We start from the raw sequence: 22,447 nt of genomic DNA, 5'->3' as shown, positions 1-22,447 counted from the left end.
ATTCTCATATGGAGTATGTTTTCTTCTAATGTTCTTCAAAACCTGAAAATGTTTAAAACATTGATGCTAGACAAATGTGCCTTTTTAAAAAAAGAAAAAAATTTCAGGCTTTTTTGTTAATCCATTTATCTCAGGGACAATACACAGTATTTATCCTCTATCCTCCTTCCCAGTGAACTGGCTTTAGTAGCTTACTTGAAACATTTATGCTCTAGCCTTCAAACCCAAAGGGAAATGTCTTACTGTGTTTTGCTTTGTACCATTAGACATATTTTCTTGTACACATGAGAAAGTAATAAGAATTTGTCTGACTAAACATAACTACTATCAAGTCCCGTTCTTGAGCACTTCTGGCATGCATCAAATCTCTTCCAGACCTCACTTGGATACTCAGATATCTAATCACGGTTAATCCAAACAACAATCTGTCCCCGAGGGACGTAGATACTGGCCCAAAAGCTTGACTGATGGTTTTTCCAGTGTATGGCATATGACTGTAGATCTGCTCAACGATCCTGAGACCTAATGTGCTTCTATCTGCTCTAGCCTTGGTTCTTGATCCTGACTTTTGAATCTTTACCCCTCTATCCTGCTTGTTGTCTTATTCTGTTCCGGCCTTCTTTGTTTGATGCCTCCATTTTGCAGGACAAATCTCTGGACCGTCAGTCCAGTCTTGTATTTGCCATCACGGACTGCTTAAATTTTGACTTTAGCGTCTGTTAGCTTGTCACTGGCATGAACTGCTGTAGTGACAGGGCCAGCTGACAGACTGAACTGTTCCTCTGTGCAAACTCACTAAAAATAATGTAACAGCAAGAGATCTGCAGTAATTGTTCCTAATGCAAAATTGGAGACTTTTGAGATCTGAGGAACTTACTTCCTTTTCTTTCAGTCCAAGATCATTGAGAAAGAGGTAAAAAGATCTGACTTTTGAAAAGAAGATCTGAATTTTCCCTGATAAACAGAAACAATAACAAAAATGTGTTTTCCATAAATGCCTCTTAAGGCTTTCACAGACTTAACTGAGCTCTGGATCATATTAGTCACTAAACATTTTCTTAATCTACTGCTCTTAAAAGTCCCCAGGCAGTCTGTTGCTAGCAGCAAAGTGATCTGTCTACTCTGATCTTCCCTTTTCTCTGCACTCTGGAGTTTTGGTATAAGGCTATGAAAAACAACGGATTCTGAAACAGCTAGGTACTAAGAGTGAGTTAACATCCATTCTGTCTTTTAATGCCTTCTGTTTATGACTGTCACCCATTTCAAAATCTAAATTTCCATGTAAGCAGTCAAGAAAAGGCTGATTTAAGGTACCATCAGTAAGAAACTGCTGTCTTAAAGAACGGGAAAGCTTAGAGTGTATCCACAAAGTGCTTTTGCCAGTATTGTTAAGAATGGCAAAGAGGCTCTGAAAAGCTTAACTTAATTGCTCTTTAGCACTAAATTGCAACATGATCATTTCTCCTACACTCGGTGGCAGCCTGTAGTTGCCCCCCCCCAGATCAGATTAGGCAGGGAGTAGCTCTCAATTTCTGTTTCTGCTTTGCTCCTCCCTCCATTACAAGAAGGAAGCAATCTGTCACTGTTTTTTCAGCACAGGATTACTTTTCCTTCCTATCTGGCCCGGCTCTGCTGGCTAGTAAAACTTGCTCCCACCATTCGTCCTGCACAAACCACGGGATGCAGTGAAGAGTAAAAACCTCTGTGGTGTCAGTGAGAGAGCTGAAATGCTATTCAGTGGAATAGAAGAATGTGAGACAATCTTGCAAAAGTTTCTGACTTTGCTTTTTAAAGGGCATAGTTGTTTTTACTTTCTGATAGTTTCGTATTTGGTTATTTGAACTGAAACATGTGAGCAAGCCCTGGATGTGTGCAAAATCATTGATTTCCGTATGTGAATGTTGGCTGGAGTTATGTTGTGGTGCAGGAGACATGAATAAAAAGGGAGAGGAACATAATTTAGCAGCATATTTTAAAATAGGTGGTTATTTTATTGGTATTACCTTTAATTTTTTCTCTCAGTAGTTGAATTTGAGGCTAAGCATTAGCTCAGCTATGTAATGATGCTTGTTGCACATCTTTATAAGTGAACCCTTAATTATGCCCTCATATTATCTGCAAAAATGTTGATTTCAAAGACAATATTTTAAAAATTCTTCTATTTAATGTTTTCAAAGCTTTCTTCTTGTTGAATTTTTTGTTTACTAAAAGAATGCAAACTGCAGCCTTTCCCCCCACTAAAAGTGCTTCTTAAGGTTAGTGGATTTTTGTTGTGAAGAACACAGAACTGGTAGTGATGGAAATGTCTAGGAATATAAAAAGAATATATGTTTTCTAATAATTTATTCAGTGATTAGTGCCAAAATTCTTCAAACTATATTCAAGCAGCTGTCAAACTAGCTGAATACCTAAGTCTTCAGTAAAAACAGTAAATTATTTAACGAAAAATGTCAAGATTAATTCTAGAATGTTTTTAGCAAATTACATTAGGCCAGCTGTCTAGCAAAGTAAAAGGACCAGAGCTTTTTCCATATCTTCTGGGAACAAAAACTGACTAATTCTGCAAATGTTTGTACAGATTTGGTTGTATTCCTCAGAGCCTAACCTGCATATTAAATTGTGATTGTCACTTCTGTTGTAGAAGAGGCTGATACACTGTTAAGAAAGCAAGCTAATTAACTCAATTAAAGATATGAAGAAGAGCTTTAATACTATAGCCAAGCATTGATTCTTGTACGTTAACATGTTTGCATGTGTATCAGCAGGCATATATGAAAATATGCCTGAATATTCTGAACTGAGATCTACTGGTACACTTTGATTACAGATACAGCTATGTTCATGGTACAGAATTGATAAGATCCAGTTATTCTTTGGCATTTAATCCTTGGCATTTATTAATGCCAAGTAAGTATCAGCCTGCCTTTTTTTTTCAAATAACAAGAAGAGTAACCGTCACTGATATTCTCTGATAAAGCTCCTTACACTATTTCCATAATTCTCTTAGAGTTCATATTGCCACCTTGCATGACAGAGAGGTGACAAATTTTTGTCAGCATTTCTTGCTCAGGACCCTGGAGAGACATACCACAAGTGTAGCAGTGTGCAAGTGAGGAGAAAATGAAGGGAGAGGAATACAGGAATACAAGTGCTTCTTTCACTGTCCTCTACCAGCTTTTATTAAACAAAGCTCATATGAGTGATAAGTTATAGGGGAAGTAGAATGGATTGAGCCAGTGTAAATTGTAGAGTAGCCTGATTATTTTCTTCTGCAGGTCCATGGTGACCTGCAAGAACCTAAGGGGCCTGAGGATTGGCCTGGAGTTTTTCGTTTCTCCTTCTCTCAGCACAAGTCGGAAAGCTTTTGCACAGAACTCTGAGACTCTTGTTTCTATTTATTTTCTGCTATCAGTTGTTCCTCATATAAAAGTGATGGAATGCAGAATATTTCTCTTTCAATGACCTAGATAGTTAAAGACTGAGTTAAATCAAGAGTCTAGCTTGTCTCCATCAGCCAAAAACAATCCAAGCCAAAGGAACTGATGACAAATATGTGAAAAATCAAACATATTTGATGATAAGGAAATAATGCCAGAAACCTTGTACTGACTTGGTTCATCCTTATTCATGAACAAAGATGAGTCACACTCAAGCATTGGCTTGAACTTACTTCAGCTTTTTCATTCTGTTGCCCACCTCTATTTCTGTCACATGGAATAATGATTTTCTAGCAGAATACAAGGAGGCAAGTTGGAATTCAGCTTTTGTCTATATACATATATAGAAATATATATATATACACAAATATGCTCAGCAAAGAGAACTTCGGCTTCAGTAGTTGAAGTTTCTTTTGACCGATTTTGTTGGGAAGGACTGGTAACAATACTGATGTTGCCCATTTTTGCAAATGCATGACTAAAATAAAACTCACTGAACTTATTGGCATCATTCTTAATGACGAGTGATGTATTTCAAGTGAACCACTTGAATTATACTTAGAAAATGTAATACTGTGATTGGAATGTCTGTATGACCACCTAGCTTTTATGTTTGGATTGACTTAATAAGGTAATACTGCAGCCTCCTCAGTGGTTCAAAGCCTGATTGAGGTTCTTCCCCTTTCTTTTATTGAGTTGAAATAGTGTGCTTTTTCCAATTCACTGTTCATATATATAGCTTCATGGGGTATGACTGATCTGGTCATGGATAGAAAACAGAATCTCGGAAGCCATATACATAAAAATATTTGCCAAACCTGTTTTCCACAGACAGGTCCTAAATGAAAAAATACATTAATATTAGCATTTCTGTATGCACTGTTGAAAAATAACTTTTGCAACAACAGTCATTTTTCCTCTTTTGGCTTAACAGATGACGTTAATAAGAAATCTGTTTTCTGAATAAGGGACTTGTTGCAGTAAAGGCCAGAAGCTGAAAGGCCGAGTGTTGGATTGGTACTGCATTATCTGTGACAGCTGAACTGTTCTGAAAATCTGATCTTTAGAGCTGAAGGACTGCCAAAAGCTGGCGGCCTTAGTATGTGACTTGGGCTCACTTCTAAACAGGATTTGATGCAAAATCACACCAAAGTTTGCTCAGAGAGAAAACTTCTGCACCCTCCTTTTTCCCTTTAAAGGGACACTGGCTATTTGCTGGGCTTCAGTAGAAGCATAAGTCTAGCTCTAATTCCCTTTTGTGTCGCTATTCTAGGTAATTCTGTAGTCACTCACACCTAGGTAGAATGGAAAAAAAAAATCATTTTTTCCAAGGCTGGGATTGAATTTCAGTCTTCAATATAAATGGGTTTTTAAGAAACAATCAAATTACTGCTGCCTGCTTCAGGCACATCTACCTAATTTTTTTTTCTTATTGTATAAGAAAAAATGACAGATTTTTCAGTCAAAAAAGCAAAGAACTTGTGTCAGATGAAGTTGTGATCATTTTTAGATTCCATTGTAACTGCCTTTTCAGGTATGTCCTCTTAAAATGGTGGAGTTATTGGTAATTAACACAAGAACAAGTAGAACTTCAAGCCATCTAGCACAATTTGTGGGTGTTATGTTTTATGATGGTTTACTTCCATCTTACGATAGGAAAATCTGAGCTGGTTATTTTTCTTGCTAGATTCAACACAGTTCATGGTCACATCAGAAAAAAACCCAACGTATTTGTTTAATAACAAAAATACAAAAATCTGATGGTGCTTTTTCATGGGAAAGTGCATGAAACATTTCATAAAGGAGAGTGTTAGCTGGAAATAAGGTTTGAAGGAGGGAAAGGAGAAAAACACCTATAGCGCTGCAAATTAACAGTGAATTTTCAAATAGAGATTGAATCTTAAAATAAAAAAAGGTGAGGATATTTCACATGAGCTTTATGAAAGATACTCACACAATGTATTGCTTAGGCGCTTTGATGTTTTGTTGATACAGTCAATGACTTTTAAGGGCAAATTAGAAATAGCAGAATTTTGAAGCATTTGAAAAAATCAGATCAGTTTGCAGCAATGATGAAATAACTTCGGCTCTCCTGACCACAGCTGTGGTTGTTTGAATTCCAGTCTTTATTCTTTCCTCTGTTTCTTCTGCCCTAGTATTACTTCTTTTTTCTTTTTCTTTCTTTCTTTTTTTTTCATTACAGCTTAGTAGAAAAGCTTTACTGATTGGAACAGGATTTAGTTTTGAGATTGCAGCTTTGTATGTATTTCTAAAGGTTTTATAGGCAATATAGTCTATATTTTTAGCAGCCTTCTCACATGCCTATTAAATACAGGGCTGAACAATTGTAATTATTGAACTAATACCAGGGTCTCAAAGTAGGAGCATTCACTTCAGTGAAGAGATGCTGTGAAAGTCCATTTGAAAAATAACCCATGGTGATGAGATGGAGAAGGAGGGAAGGAAACTGCAGTTCAAAGTTTTTTTTTTTTGTTTGTTTGTTTGTTTTTTTTTAGAGGGAACACAATCCATTCATGTGCATACATGCCACTTTTCTCTGTTTTTTTTTTTCACTTCAATAAATTAGGCCCAAGGAAGTTCCTTATGGGCAGAATTTGAGTTCTTTAATGGAAAGGTTTATATAACTAATGTAAAGAATGAAGATGAAATAAGGTATCACTGAGTATTTGGAAATGAGAGGGTACAGAATGAAATGAAAGAGGAAGATTAAATTGTAGGTCTAGGATGGTGGGGTTCAACAGAAGACCTACAAGGTGTAAAAGGAGAGATCTTATGATGTGGTAATACAGACACAATATCATTTCTCAACTGAAAGTTTTAGGGATGTTTTCCATCAACATTCCTATGCCAGTGCAATGCTAATGAGGGGCCCCTCACATATGTACTGGTATAACATATTTTATTCACTGTGAAATCATATATCTAATATTGATTTGATGAATGTGGAATGTTGTAGAAGCATTTTATCATTATTTGCAAGCACTGATTGTGTACTGCAGTGGAAGACTATATACATTTTTTTTTCCATGGTATATTTGTGCTTCTGTTACAAAATAAGAACTTAGGATTTTAAGGTCCCCCCCCCCTTTTTTTATTTTGTAAGTTGAAGTTTTTTTGAGAAAGTATCAATTTTTTTAAAAGAGTTTACTTTTTTTTTGCCAAAAAGCATATTTTTGTTATCCTCTTAGGGGTTTTCTTTGCTTAAGGAGCCTAAAACATTTTCTTTCAGGTTATACAAAGAATTAGTGAAGAAATAAAGAGAAAAAGGAGTGTGTTTCCTTTTCTCTCAAAATATCAAGAGTAAATATGACAGAACATTTGTCATTGATATTACTACTGATATCATCCTAACAATTCACATAATTCACATTTTGTCTTTCTTTCATATATTATGCATTGTAGATCTCAAACAACCTTTTCTAGACCTTTCTGTGACATGCTAATACATTTTCAAGCATCTAGAGACAGGTCCAATGCCTGGTAACTGGAGTGCTTTGTAGGTCTTCATCATCTCGTGGTTAAGTAGTGAAATAAAATTTATCTCATACATGCATGTGTGTTTGTGCATGTACACACACGTGCAAAACCAGCTTCCCTCTCTCCATTTGCAAATCCTATACAGGAACCCTGTATATATATACAGGAACCCTATTTATAACAGCCATTCAGATTGAAGACACCATTCTTGTCCCTGGAGTGATGGTGGGTATGCAAACAAAGCAGCTGAACTGGGTGAATGATACTCAGATATCATAGGTACTTGAAAGAAATTTTAAGATTCCTAATGCATAGAAATGAAGCTGATGAGACTATCATTTAATATAAACATTTAGTATAATATGCTGTGGGCTGGATAAATAGCCAAGTACATGCATTCTTGATTCTTCAAAATATTTAGTATTAATTGCTACTATTAAGCTTGATTCTGAAGTTTAGGAAAAGTTTAAGCCTATATAATATCTTCTCTTTATTTTATTTTGACCAAAATATAAAAGGCGATTTGAATTGGTTATGAATTGAAATATAGTTTGAAAAAATAACATATCTTTAAGTAAGAGTGAATTTATTATAACTCTAGCACGAACCCACTCAGTTGCAGTATATATCAGCTTACCACATTTTATCAGTTTTTGTGAAGCAGAGAGCACAATAATAGAAAGTTCAATGTATAGAGGAGATGTTTATTTCAAGTGTTGAATGCATGAAGATGTTTTCAACCTGAATTGGCAAAAATATTTTACATAAAGTGTGCAACAATGCAACTACTTTTTTAAACAAAACAAAGTTGTTCTTTTCACTTTTTAAGTCAGCTTTAGCAGTTCTTAGAAATGTCATTTATTAAATGCCAAGCTAATTACTTGTAATATCAGCTATGAAAAGCAGACTTTCTGCGCTTGCAGAAGCTTTTCCGTTTTATTCACAGTCTATCTGGTTTGTTTCTGGTAAGCAAATTGATATTTTTTGCAAAGACAGTAAACTATGTTTGAAATAAGTAGCTTTGTTAAGAATGTAGAAAGATGTTTCCTGATACTTTAATGAAAGGAAATGAAAAATATATTCTTATTTTAAATAACCATTTTAAAAACACCTGGCTGTATTACATGACAGATGAATTCTAGCAAATACCTTGTGTCTGGCAGGGACCAATACCACTTCTGTGGAAAAGAGAGGACTGGTTTTCTTCTACCTACAAGGTGTTGCACTTGGGTCAGATCAATCTCAGAGATGTGTACAGACTAGGGGAAGAACTCATTGAGAGCATCCCTGCAGAGAAGGACTTTGGCTCCTGTTCTATGAGAAGCTTGATGCAAATCAACAGTGTACATTTACATCCTGGAAGACCAACTGCATCTTGGTCTGCATCAAAAGAGAGGTAGCCGGCAGGGAGAGGGAGGGGATTGTCTCCTTCTATTCTGCCCATGTGAGGCCCCATCAGGGGTACTGCATCCAGGCCTGGGGCCTGCAACACAAGAATGACATGGAGCTGTTGGATTGAGTCCAGAAGAGCGCCACAAGGATGATCAGAGGACTGGAGCCTCTGCAGTAGGAGGGGTGGGGGGAACAAGATGATCTTTAAGATCCCTTCCAGCCTAAGCCATTCTATGATTCTACTTACACTTGCTGCTGAACCTGACACTGAAGGTACAATTACTGCAAGTTCAATAGCTATTTCTATGCTGTGAAGAATTACGTCTTACATTTGCTATTCGGCACTGGAATTATATTTCCAGCAGTAGCTGTGATATTAGGAACAGTAACAATCCTGCTTTTGTTGAGGAAAAGAAGCTTGCTGAAAGAAAATAGTTTTCAGTGTTAGAAGTGTTTTGTCTGCCTTGACAAGTCAATCAGTAAAAAAGAAAAGAAAGTTATGAATCAGTAAGAATATAAGAAATCAACTAAGAACTTATATAATGGCTAGACTACAAAAACAGAATTCTTGCATTTGAAAAACTTTAACAAGTTCTGAAATAACTTAAGTATATATCTGCAGGTGAAAATAAAGATGAGTGTGATAGTGGTGTGTTGGTTAAATCTAATTTACATTGGTAAATATAGGGTAAAAATGCAATAAAACAAATGAGCTAGTATACGCTGAAAGTTGAAACGAGAAGTGACAAAGGATGAAAGAGCTTGAGAATAGAAACAATAATTTTTGAATTATAATAGGTCCTGTATGTGTAAGTGAGCGCAGGTAGCTCTCATTTTGAGAAGTGACACTGTCCATGTCAAAATTGGCAAGGAAATGTATTCTCAAAATAGACCAAAACCAGAGGCTAGAAAGTCAGACATCAGTAATGCTGTGACATAGAAAAATGCAGTCTGAGTCCTGGACATTTTAGGAAATCCCATTGGATTTTAATTGTTCTATTGATCTGCATGGAAGTAAAGTTCTCAGGTTGCTCAGAACTCCGGCAGACAACTGAGTTTTTGTTTGCTTTTAAAGTTTGCCTCAAAGAAATTACATGTCAAGGAAAAAAGCTAATCAGCAAACATTTTCAGATTAATTTTTGAAAATAAAAGTAGTTTCCAACAAATAAATTACAGAATTTCATAAATTTGTATGAATTTTCATTAGAATATCCTAATTCTATTGTGGTGTCAGTCATCAGAGACATACAGAAAATAGTTATTTTTTTTTTTGCTGTGGAATTTTATTTAAAATAAATATAATGGAAGTTGCAATCTAGACAGGGAACACAATCTTGTATTTGTTGCACTGATGAGCCACAATCTTATTTATGCTATTCTGTCAGTGTAAAATACATCAAAGTGGATACAGACTTCGATCTCAACCTCCTGTATTCTAGCAGTGCTTTTTATTTCCAGATTCTGGCCATTATTTTTCCTGTTCACTCTCAAAGCACTCATTGACTAACATTATGGACAAAATTGGAATTCTCTGAATTAGCTCTCTAGCACTGTGTTGTCAATCTAGCCCTACACCCCATTTAAGTTATACATACACTTGAACAATGAACTTCTAATCATGTCTGTCGTATCACTTCTAATAATAAACTTCTAATTCTATCATCTAGCTAATACTTGCTTGTAAGCACTATAGATTAAAATGAAATGCCATATTTTACAGGAGAGTAGCTAGCTGTGAGTTTTCATTAACTGCCTCCTCTTCCTTTTCTTTTTAATTCCTTTTCCTTTTAATTTCTGAATTAAAATAGGAACTTGGAAAAAGTGCTTTTAGGAGAAGCTCGGTTTAAACTCTGGCTTTTCTCACTTGTTTATTGGATCACACGGATATGTCTTTCACAAGATTCCTACAACAATTTTTGACTTTTAAAAGGCCCGTGGAAGTTGCAAGTCCTCCTGTCTGACCCCTCTGAAACAATCTTTGTGGGAAGGGACTAGGTAAAAAGTGCCTGAAATCAAAACGGGCATGATATAATTCAGAAGTGTTATTAATTTGGAACCCAGAAAAAGTCAGTGTCAGAAAACTTGGGAAAATATAATGAGCATGAATTGGTCTGTCTTCCTTTTCCTTTTTTTCCTTCTTCTCCTTCTCCTTCTCCTCCTCCTTCTCCTTCTCCTTTCCCTTTCCCTTTCCTCTCACTGGTCCCTGGATTTGCAAAATGATGTATACTTACTTTTTCTCACACAGGTTTTTTTTTTTTTTTTGATTTTTTTTTGTTAGTGCTGATATTTATTAAATTCTCAGGCTCCAAGGTAATGGTTTTGTGAGAAACAAAAAATCACTTTTCTGAGCTATGTGAATAAACTATATATCAGAGACCCTCAGCACATTCCAACATCTCTGCATTAGGATACTGCATGTGGTCACTACATATCTTCTTTATCTAGAGTGGCTGCGAAAACATATTTGAAGAATAACCCATGGTAATGAGGGATGGAGATGGAGGAAAGCAAAAGGGATTTTTGAACAAGAAAGTAAAAAACCCATCCTTTTCACAAAGTTGTAATTACTTTTTGAGCTTGTTTTTTTCAGGGAAATTATTGATACCAAAATGTAAACCAGCAAGAATAGCCAGAGTCTTTATTGATTATAACACTAAGATGTGCAAGTTACATTAACTTCATGATTGAAGAGTTTGGCCAGCCTAGAGAGGAGGAGAAGATTGCAGATATCTCTGTACCTATTTAGACTTAAAATTTTCTCATAAGTGATTAATGTGCACTACTTTTGGAGAATGAGACCTAGACAAAAAGAATGTTGATCTTTTTCAGTATATCTGCTATATTTTGATGTGAATAATAGGCAAAACTGGCATGATTAAGATTTTCATTTCACTAGCCAAATTTGATTCAGTTTATCTGAAATGATCTAATCTACTGAAGTATCAGGCATCTTTGATCTCCCTGCTATTGTAGTGCACTCACTGAAATCAGGGTTGTATATTCTTCTGAAAAGCTAGAGCAGAAAATTGTTTCACTCAAAAGTCACTTTGTCAGTATCAAAATTACTGTGATATAGGTTAAGCATTCTACCATTTCAAATTTGTGTTATTTTGTACAGAACATAACAATCACTACCACGTGTTGGAAAAACTGCTTACAGTTGTACATGTGTACAAAAAATGTAACATGATTTATTTCTGAGAACTTTATAGCTACATAATTTATTTTACAGCGTAATCTGTCAACTCATTAAATGAAGTTGTATTGGAGGAAGGAATTCAGTGTAGTTGAAGCTGATAGGGATAGTTTTTATTAGAAAAGTAATGTATGTGTACTTTACCATTAGGAACATTTTAAAGATATTATCATATTAGAGTGAGAACTACCTTGTGACTTGGCACAAGATACATGCATTACACTGACTGTGGTGGAGTTGCAGTTAGACAAAATCAGACTGGCTCTTTAAAATACCTTCAAAAGCAGTTCTGTTCCTGTTTTCTGCATCAATCTGAAAGAAGCATACAAGTTAGGTAATTTTCAGGAGACAAAAAAAACAGGAAGTCTTGTAGCTAACATGCTTTAAGAGAGGAACAGGAAGCCATGCTAATTCTTTCCATGGTAAAGTAAGTGGAAGAATGCAGAGCTGCTTTATGCCTTTCTATGGAAGCTATCTGGATAAAATGAGACTTTCAGTTTTTCCTTTGAAAATAGTGAAAGGACTGCATTAAAAGCAATGCAGCGAGATGCTGACATTGAGATTTTGCTCATTGATCCACACAATAAGTCTGAGAATATTTGAAGTGTTTTTTGGAAGCTCTTGACTAACTTCAAAGGAGATAGATGTCAATTCCACTTTCACAGTCTGGAACTACAAATTCAGTAGCTTGAATGCAAATAAATAATGTGAAGTAATTTAGATAAGCAATATATTTTTCAAAACCACATCAACCTTCTCAACAGGTAAATTATACCGGGACTGGAGAGGCATGGTGGCTCCAATTTCTGTGGAGGAGGATGATCGCATGAGTCAAAAACATGTGAGACTGAAGAAGGTATGTAAACTGACTGAGTGTTGGTGAGGGTAGGTCAACTCTGTGTACATTACAGATTAGAAATATTTTAGTAATGAACTTCCCTTTCTACATGAGAAGTTACAGCCTAGATGGTGTAATCAAAGCATGGTAACAAAGTTCATAGTTGGAGCCAAGTTTTTCAGTCCAAAACATTATTAGCTTAGCAGCTATCCTTCAATTATTATGAGAACCACGCTCAACCAATTACCATGGGCAAACTAGTTTTTCACAGGTTTCCAGAATTTACATCATCATGGCATGGCTCTCATTGTTTTGCTGATTTGATATTTACAGCATACTATCCAAATATGTAAGCTTTTTCCCAGCGGGCTATTAAAGCTGAAATTATTTGACCCAGCCTCATACAATATAGTGCAGTAAGTGCATAGCTAAAACTACCATACCTCTGTAGTAATTTTAACAAGTATTTCTTAAAAATATTGAACACTTCAAAGATTACTGATTCTCAATTTTTTATAATTACAAATGAGGTTATGTACTGAAAGAAATAGAATATGTATTTAAGTTTTGTTAAATGTTTCTATATGGTGACGTGCAGTCACTGTATGGTTTTGAGTTACAAAAAATAAATGTTAAATGTAATTTAAAGTAGCATGGAGCTGTTGGATATAAATTCCATACATAAAATTTCCTCTTTGACCTTAGAAGAGAACAGGTTATATAATCATAGAATGGCTGGAGTTGTAAATATATTTTAGGCTGCTGGAAAACCCTTGTGAAGTCTGAAAGGCTTGCAAGAAACAAGAATGAAAGGTTTCCTTTTTCTTTAAATGTTTCTTTTGTTCTTAAAAAGGAACCTCTATCCGTGTCTATCTGTGAACAAAGCAGAATATAAAAGATGAGAGGAGGTTTGATGACTTAAATTGAGTCAGACAGGATTCTGGGTAGTGGCAGTTGAAATCCTATCACCTCTTGAACTGGGAGATGTTATTCCTAAAAGCATCATATAATTAGAGCTGCTTTTAAATGATTCATCCTCAGATAAATACAGTTGGATAATTGTTCTCTATATTCTCTGGAAACCACTATGAACATAGGCTTTGTACAAACACAAACTTTTATTTCTTTACTGTAATTCAGTTCGATTTGTAAATTGTCCTTAGACTCAGTTAATTCATGAAAAGAGAATGACTTTGGACAGATATATTTTTATCTGATAAATCCAGGACTTTCCTGCTGAAGGCGACTGTACCATTTAGACATACAAGACATTAAGCCCTGTTTTTTACCTAGTTATTATTTTTTATTCTTCAAACTCTTTGTACTTCTAGCTCTTGTCTCTTTTGGTGGTTAGAAACCTTAATCAGTTTTCCCCCTAAATTTAGGCATGGCCAGTTTGTACTGACTTTATATCATGTCAGCGTTGTCATTTGGTGTTACATTTCTTCTCCCTTCTTGACTTGTCACGCCCACTCCTGCCTGAATCAATTGTGTCCACTGTCACACTGTCTCTCTGGGCTGAAAAAGGTCAAAATACTACTTGTTTCCTCTCATCTGAGACACTCATCATTGCACTGATTATCCTAACAGCCATTTCTCTGCACTTTAAACAGTCAGTGCTTGAATGCTGAGTGACCATACTGATACACAATATAACACCACCCATGATAGCATGGGTTTCTAAGCATATTAAACATCTCATGTTTGTATTTTGGGGATTCCTTGCTCTCTGTCTTAAACTCTGTGTCTTACAAGTGGATTTTCAGAAGTTAGCTGCAAAATGGTGCCTCATATTGTTGGTTCTGGTTTGAAAACTTTAGTAGGAAGTGTGGTTGTCTAAAGATCTCTTGAATGATATTGATCCATAAAAACACAGTCTAAAATTTAGTTTGCAATATGGAATAGAATTACTGAAGATAATGTGTTTTGGGAGGCCTCTATTTGTAATATTTCATTAGATATTTTGTTAAGCAGTACTAATCAGTCAGTGTGATACAAGATGACAGGGACAGTGGCAGTTTGTCTCTAGAGGTAATTCAACAAAACTGCTGTATTCTGAAGTCCATTGTCAGTATTAATGACATGCTCAAGGATGTCATATTTAGTCTCAGGTAGAAGCTTAAATTGATGGTGACTAAAAGCTAAATGAAAGTTTGCAAATTATCTGTGGATATCAACATTGTGGTTCAGCCTTAAGAGGCTAACAATTAGTGTTCTAACAATTACAGTATCTTAGGAATTTATGTCAAGGTCACTTTAGCTACGCTACAATTGCATTGGGAGGAAACAAGACTGACTACAGTGTAGCACTTATTGAAAAATTCTTATTTCAGCAAGAATAAGCCAATGTTTCTTCTACGAGGAGCAAATGACTGATAAACATACCCTGCCTTTAGGCAAACCCTGAAACTCTCCAGCTGGAGTGTTTTTCCCCAGAAATGAGTTTCAATGGCTTTTTCGTCAAGAAGAATTTCTGAAGGCCTAGAATATCTGCTCCGGGAAGAAAATGAGAAAAAAAACAAATGCATACTCATTCTTGAAACCAAACTTGCAAAGGGTTTATTTGGGTAGGCTGAAGTTGAAAATCACTGTGCTGATTCATTCAGGACATTCTGTTTTATATGACTTTCCAGCATCCTAAGTGAATGCCTTAGCCACTGCATTAGACTCCCTTGATTTTGTTTTACAACAGAACAAAACTAAGCTTCAAAATCTTGTTGTGATGTCATGAGTGAGCCTGCAGTGAACACATCATCCAAAAACATGATGGTACTCTTTCTTTGTGTAGATAACATAGCTAAGATACCGTCTCAAAAGAGGGTTTGATGATAGGCCTGCATTACCAATGCAGTTAGGTTGTTCAGCTGATTCTGAAGGGTGTCCTTTCAGTTATTTTAAACATCAAGTCAGTTTTCTATTTACAATAGCTGTATTCTTGGTATGTGACTTACCACGTACACTTACACTTCATGGTATTTATATGTGATGAAATCAGCTATAGTACCTAATCTAGCAAGAGGAAAAACTATGAAAATAATAAAATAATAAAAATCTTGGGGAAGGAAGACTAGAAAGCACGTCATGCACAGACATCTTTGTTTCTCAACATTTCACATGAAAGAAAATGTTTCAGAATATTTGCATGTCTGACTGTATTTTATTTAATGAGAAGAGACAACACAGATCACCGTGTCTTATGAATCTGGGTAAAACTGAGAGTGCTCAGAAAGTGCCTCAAGCTCTGCTTGTCTATATACAAACATTTGTTGTTTCTTTAGAGTGGCTTTCATGTATTCTCTGAGAAATAAAACTACTAAGAGTAGTTCATTAAACTTTAAGATAGGCTCAATAAAACCTTGTCCAAAAAGGTACACGAGGAAGAAAGGATTATAGGTAAGGTATTACCAAACCAGAATATCTCAGTTTTTAAATTATTGATTTGTTTTCTTTGGGAAGGGGCAAGATATAGTGGTGATGTTTTAAGCACTAAGATAGTTTGGTTTGCTTGTGATTTTCACTTTACTACGGATTTTCACTTAACCTAAAATAAGATACAGTTATTTAAATCTAAAGCTCTTTCAAAGCTAGCTGTGAATTAGCTATTCCTGAATTATGATTCGAGGCCGACAAAGAATTCTGCTGCTTATCATGCAGAGTGGTTCCATAGTTCAAATTCACCAGTTTATACAGGATATCATAATAATCTGAATCGAACTCTATCATCTCTGATTTAAAATAGAATGATCAGCTTCTATTCTTCCTATTGATGAATGATGCAAGGTTTAATGTTCCAGCATGCTACTGTAAGTGTTTTTCCTGGGCTACCTGGTAGACTTAGCAGAAACTCTTTGTAGATGGTCCAAAACAACCTCTTGAATGCACTTTCTCTTCATTCTTAAGACCGACCATAACCGTACTGTCTGTTCAATAGATACAACCATTGAGTTCTTGTTGTACTGTGACAGTTCTGTACCATGCCAATCAAAATCAATTCATTATTTCCTCATGTTACATCACCTGTCTGTATTTCTTTATTGCCTCTTGATTTTTACTGCGAGTGGTAACTATCTGGGCTAATGACTGCCCTATATTTATTATATTTAAGCAATGTTCGTCATCGTGGGGCCCTGGAACCAAGACTAAGGTCTTGAGTTTCTGTGGCATGGTACCTAATACTGGCTATAATAAACAAGGTAGATCTTTTCTCTGGTTGCAACTTAGCTACCTCTTCCAGTGCTTCTTATGACACTCTTCAATGTCTTCTGAGATGCTGTGATCTGTGGTTTCATTTCTTAAGATTTTTTTGTTTGTTTATTTTTTCTTAATGTTGGCATGGAAGACTTAAAAGACTAATCCTGCGTTTCAGAATCCTGCATTTCAGCTTCTCTCCAGTTACAAAAATACTAGAAATGTTATTGATGTTTAAATCATTCTTCATTCCTTTTGCAGATTAATGAAATTATTATGTCCATGTCTGTCCTACTCTACTAAGAAAACTTCAACTATTCAGAAATAGTTCATGGTCTCCATATAAAAGAGGAAGCAGATAAGCAGAACTAAAGTCAAATAAATTAGTTTGCTACTCCAGTTCTGGAGTAGGTTTCCATGCAGACATTATTCTTAAATAAAAGTTACTTTTATTTCAGAATAATTATTCTGCTCACAAAACAGCATCAGCTCTGAGACAAAGCTGAGACTTCTAACACTTGGTAAGTTTATCTCTGAATTCCTGCTGTGCAGATGGCACAGTGGGCTGGGGAGCAGCAGGACTGGGAAGCAACAGAAAAGTTGGCAGGTTGGTGGAGAACATAACAGGTGGCTTGTGAAGTGGAAGCAAGGTCTTTATTGCAGGCCATACTTGTCTCAGGCAGAAAAAAACTTTGAATTCAAGGGAGGGAGACAGCCTCAGATGAAGGCATGCATGGGCTGCTGGGCCACTGTTGTAGTTTCAGCTGGGATGGAGTTGTTTTCTTGAGAGTGTCTGGTATGATGCTAAGTTTTGGTTTGTTAAGAGAAAAATGATTGAGAACAAACTGATGTTTATAGTTGCTGCTAAGCAGTGTTGTAAAGAGCCAAGGCCATTCTCAGCGAAGGGCTCATGGAGCTGGGAAGGCAAAGAATCAGAACAGCTGACTTAAACTGGCCAAAAGGGTGTTTGTACCATATGACCTCATGTGGAAGGAGTTCTGAAGGGAGTGGGTGTTCATCTCACTCTTTGCTAGCTGGGCATCGGTCTGTGGGTGGTGAGCAATTGCTTGTGCATCCCCTGTTATATACATTTATATATATATATATTTTCTTGCAGTTATACCTTTTCTCTATCTTAGTAAATAGTTTTATCTCAACACACGAGTTTTACTTTACTTTTTTTTTGTCTTTTTTTTACTTTTTTTTTTTTTTCCCACTGGGAAGAGTAGGGAGCACATGACTGTGTGGTCCCTAGCTGCTTGCTGGGTTAAACCACAACAGTCGCATGCTGGAGACTTCAAAGATAGTTTGGGAAGTAAAGGAAAGGAACCGTGAACCTTTGGATGGTCTCAGGAAGAAATGGGAAATCTAGAGGGTGTACTGGTAGTTTGAAGGATATTTGCATACTGAGAAGGTGGACCAGCACAAACAATAGACTGTGGAAGAATACGCTATTTGCGGTCTTCAAATGAGACAGGCTTTCTGTTTTTTTTTTTTTTTCTTATCTCAGCAACCTTATCAGGGTACAGATTGCTGCAATAGCCAATTAAATTCCTTCTGCAATTGCGAGGCAGGAGGCTGAACTCAATTGGCAAGTGGCTCATCATAATGTGAAGTGAGAACAGCTCACTCCATTTCAAACACATGCTTCACTGCACTGTCTTATGTGGAAGATTCTGTGAAGATCAAGCCATTTGATTCCTTTGTTATAGCAGTGAATCAAATATCACGGCAAGTGCAGATTATAGAGAAAACCTCTGTGTGTATTTCTCATCTTCTACTTTTCAGGGAGGGATGACATGATTTTTCTTCCTGTTAAAAGGGTACATACTTCAAATTATGTGGCCAACTTTAAGAAAGTAATGTAAGATATATCATACTTTAAAAAGAATACTTAAGAAAGTAAGGTGAAAAATAGCTTTCTCTCTGCTTCATTAGGTTTTGTAGGTAGCAGTCTGCAGATCAAAGGTTATCTTTTAAACTGTTCATTTTTGAAATTTGCGATGTTTACATATGTTTGATACTTGATTTTTGAATATCAGATATATTTAGAGATCTGGTCCTGGCAAATCCTCATCGCATATTCACTAGTTTATTAATTTCCTTTGTCAGCATTACGTACTGATAAGCACAGCTGGAGAACCCAAGAATATCTTGGGTGATGTCTTGTAGCATTAGGTAAATCTCATGTTAATCACTAAGATATATTTGAAGCAACTTAGGAAGTCATCAAGTATATATTTTTCACTGAATTAATACATTTATACCCAGAAATGTGCAAAATCACTTACTTTATTGTTGGGCCTTTGCCCAGGAATTCATTTTTGGAGAATGGCTCTTGAGGTCTTATGCAGATAGCATGTGTATCTCACTTCTATGCCCACTTTTTTCTCATATTTTCTCCTAAGTAACTGGTGTTAACACTCAGTCTGTATAAAATTATCAATTCACTTCTCAATTGCACAAGAAGTGTAGGTTCATCTTCACATTAAATCATTGATTTATTAGACATTGGCTTGATATTACACAACATGAACTAAAAGGTAGACTACCTGCCATCATACACTTTATATACTGGGCATGGTTTCCAAATGAGTGAATGGGTTTGATGTAATCATAGAATCATAGAATTAGCTAGGTTGGAAAAGACCTACAAGATCATCCACTCCAACCATCCACCTACCACCAATAACCCCACTAAACCATGTCTCTCAACACTATATCTAAATGTTTCTTGAACACCTCCAGGGATGGTGACTCAACCACCTCCTTGGGCAGCCCATTCCAACACCTGACCACTCTTTCAGAAAAGCAGTATTTCCTAATGTCCAGCCTAAATCTCCCCTGGTGCAGCTTGAGGCCATTCCCCCTTGTCCTGTCACTAGTTACAAGAGAGAAGAGGCCGATCCCCAGCTCACTACAACCTCCCTTCAGGTAGTTATAGAGAGCTATAAGGTCTCCCCTGAGCCTCCTCTTCTCCAGACTGAACAATCCCAGCTCCCTCAGCCGCTCCTCATAAGGCCTGTGCTCCAGACCCCTCACCAGCTTTGTCGCCCTCCTCTGAACATGCTCCAGAGCCTCGATGTCTTTCTTGCAGTGAGGGGCCCAAAACTGGCCTCACCAGTGCTGAGTACAGAGGGACAATGACTTCCCTACTCCTACTGGCAACACTATTTCTAGCCAGGATGCCATTGGCCTTCTTGGCCAACCTGGGCATACTGCTGGCTCATGCTCAGCCGAGCATCAACCAACACCCCCCAGGTCCGTTTCCTGTACACAGTCTTCCAGCCACTCTGCCCCAAGCCTGTAGCATTGCCTAGGGTTGTTGTGGCCAAAGTGCAGGACCTGGTGCTTGGTCTTGTTGAACCTCATCCCATTGGCTTCAGCCCAGCAATCCAGCCTGTCCAGATCTCTCTGTAGGGCCTTGCTACCCCCAGGCAGATCAACACTTGCTGCCAGCTTGGTGTCATCTGCAAACTTCCTGAGGGTGCTCTCAATGCCCTCATCCAGGTCATCAATAAAGATATTGAAAAGGGCAGGCCCCAGCACTGACCCCTGGGGAACACCACTCGTGACCGGTTGCCAGCTGGATTTAACTCCTTTCACCACCACTCTCTGGGCCCATCCCTCCAGCCAGCTCCTTACCCAGCAAAGAGTGTACCTGTCCAAGCCACGGGCTGCCAGTTTCTCCAGGAGAATACTGTGGGAGACAGTGTCAAAGGTAATGACAGATATTAACCACTCTAGGTCTGGGAGGAATCATTTTAGGATTCAGATTCTCAGATGAAAAGCAGATGTGAAGACCAAAATATGGTAAACTAGTATGAAAGTCAATCAAATTCACCAAGGCTGCTCAGTAATCACAGATAACATCTTAAATAAATGACCAAAGAACTGTACACCTATAAAAATCAGAAATTAAATAAGGCTATTCCTGATAATGTGCATTCATTTTAACTCTCGCTGGAGATAACATTTAACTGATGGATTACAATCCAACAAAATAAAAGGGTGTACAGAACCAGGCCCTCTTTCTACAATAGCATTTACTTGAAGTGTAGTAGCCTTGTAAAAAGAATGTTTTTCTCTAACATTTGGGTAACTCATACCTCACTGGTTGAAATCTGGAATACAAGTCTGCAACCTTAAAACTGGCAGTCTTTGATTAAAAAACGATAATCAGTGTCTAGCATTTAGGCTCTTTGTGTAGATTTGCTAAATATCATTCTTGAAAGAATGGTTAAGATATATTTAATGCATTGCCAGCATTAATTTAGCACATACTATACAAGATTTTTCAAACTAAATCATATTTTGTTATTTGCTTATCAGAACATTCTGGTGACTGCAAAATTAATGAAAATGTTTGGTGGAGGGAAGTAGTCTAAAAGCATATACCTGGATGTGCTGTAAATTTGGCCTCTTTACGAAGTTCACACTTTAGAATTATTATGGTTAGTTTTCTCAAATTAACTCAGCACCAGATAGACTCTAAAATGTACTAGGAGGTTGTGTATAGCGAGAAAAACAGCTTAGGAGTGAACAGAAAACATCATAATGTTTGTATGCCTTGAGAGGCAGGTAGCAATGTGGAGAGAGGCTACAGTAAGGAGTTAGTGACAATTAATGACAGAAGCCAAGCATACCAGGCCAGAAGAATCAGAGGAATTGTCATGCCATGAGCTGGGAGAACAGCATGGATGTGAGCTGAACTGAGGTAACAGTAACAGAGCAATGTAGAACCTAAGGTGGTAGATAATAGGCATGGCTAGTATACAGTTACATGTGAGGCTCTAGTTTCAGTAAACGAGACTAGGGACCATGAGATAGCCAATAGTATGTGGGATGGTAGCATGGAATCAATAGGACTTGTCTGTGAACTGGATAGGTGCAAATCACCTGTCCTTAACTGACAGGGAGATTTCTGAAATCATCTGTAGTACTGATAATCTACTTGGAATTTACTAAGAACATGAAAACACTCATGTAGCTGGCTGCTGATCAGGACATAGTTCCTACTACATCCACAGTACATGCATATCTTAATTTTGCATGCCAATCAGACTGTCCTAAAAAGAAAAGGTGTCTAAAAGGTAAAGTGTGAGATTGGCAGAGATCATTATTTTTTATCAGCCTTTCTCCTGCTTTCAAGATTTTATTGCTGCTCAGTTACCTTTTACTTAGATCTTATGATACTGAATCAGTGGGTTGTAAAAATGGTATATGATATCCATCATCAGTAAATACAGCGTGAAAATGTATATGAGAAAAGCCCTATTTCATACTAGAGAAGGGCAATTGAGATGGGTTATAGTTGCATTATTCCATTATATGCTGTTTTTTTCTTTTACCAAGGGATGTATCCTTTTTAAGAGATAGCCAGAGCAGAAATACAGCACAACAAATGCTAACCAAACTCGTCCACACAAGTGGTTCTGTGAGGAAAAACATTTTGTATGTGTGTTTTCATACTGATTAAATGAGACATTGCTAGAATTAGAACCAAAGGTAGATGAACACGGAGTACCTATCATGTAATTCACTTGATCTTTCTTCTCTTCTGTCTTTCCAGATAGACTTCCAAACCAACAAAAATAAATGTGCTGCATTGAGTGGTAAACTAGAAAGGAAAAATTTGAGGTACATTTTTTCCTGTTAATCTTTTGTAAAAATAACGGATGAAACTGATTTATTTTCAAATGTACTTTTCAATGTTTTTTTTTTTCTTTTTGAAATTCATATTGAAACTCACAAAGGAATTAGGAAGCATGAATGGGTCTTAGTCATGCGTTTACATTATTTCCAATAGAATCAATAATTTTCAATGTCACTAAGTTGCAAAACCTCAGAATGCTGATTCTGGGTCTGATTCACATGGTCTGATGAACCAGATTTGTA

At 36.7% G+C, this 22,447-nt stretch overlaps 1 protein-coding gene across 12 annotated transcripts in view; it reads left to right on the top strand.

Annotated features, from left to right (window-relative positions):
* The window catches only part of IQCM (IQ motif containing M), a 189,092-nt gene that overhangs the window by 99,221 nt on the left and 67,424 nt on the right, over positions 1 to 22,447 (top strand). For all 12 annotated transcript variants that reach the window (XM_021396554.1, XM_021396553.1, XM_021396552.1 and 9 more), the window contains 2 exons: positions 12,288 to 12,379; positions 22,122 to 22,189. In XM_021396554.1, coding sequence (XP_021252229.1) covers positions 12,288 to 12,379; positions 22,122 to 22,189 — 160 coding nt within the window. The remainder of the gene's footprint in view (positions 1 to 12,287; positions 12,380 to 22,121; positions 22,190 to 22,447) is intronic.

This window comes from Numida meleagris, chromosome 4 (assembly GCF_002078875.1).
Source record: "Numida meleagris isolate 19003 breed g44 Domestic line chromosome 4, NumMel1.0, whole genome shotgun sequence".
Classification (NCBI taxonomy): Eukaryota; Metazoa; Chordata; class Aves; order Galliformes; family Numididae; genus Numida; species Numida meleagris.
This window is presented reverse-complemented; position numbering and strand designations above follow the sequence as displayed.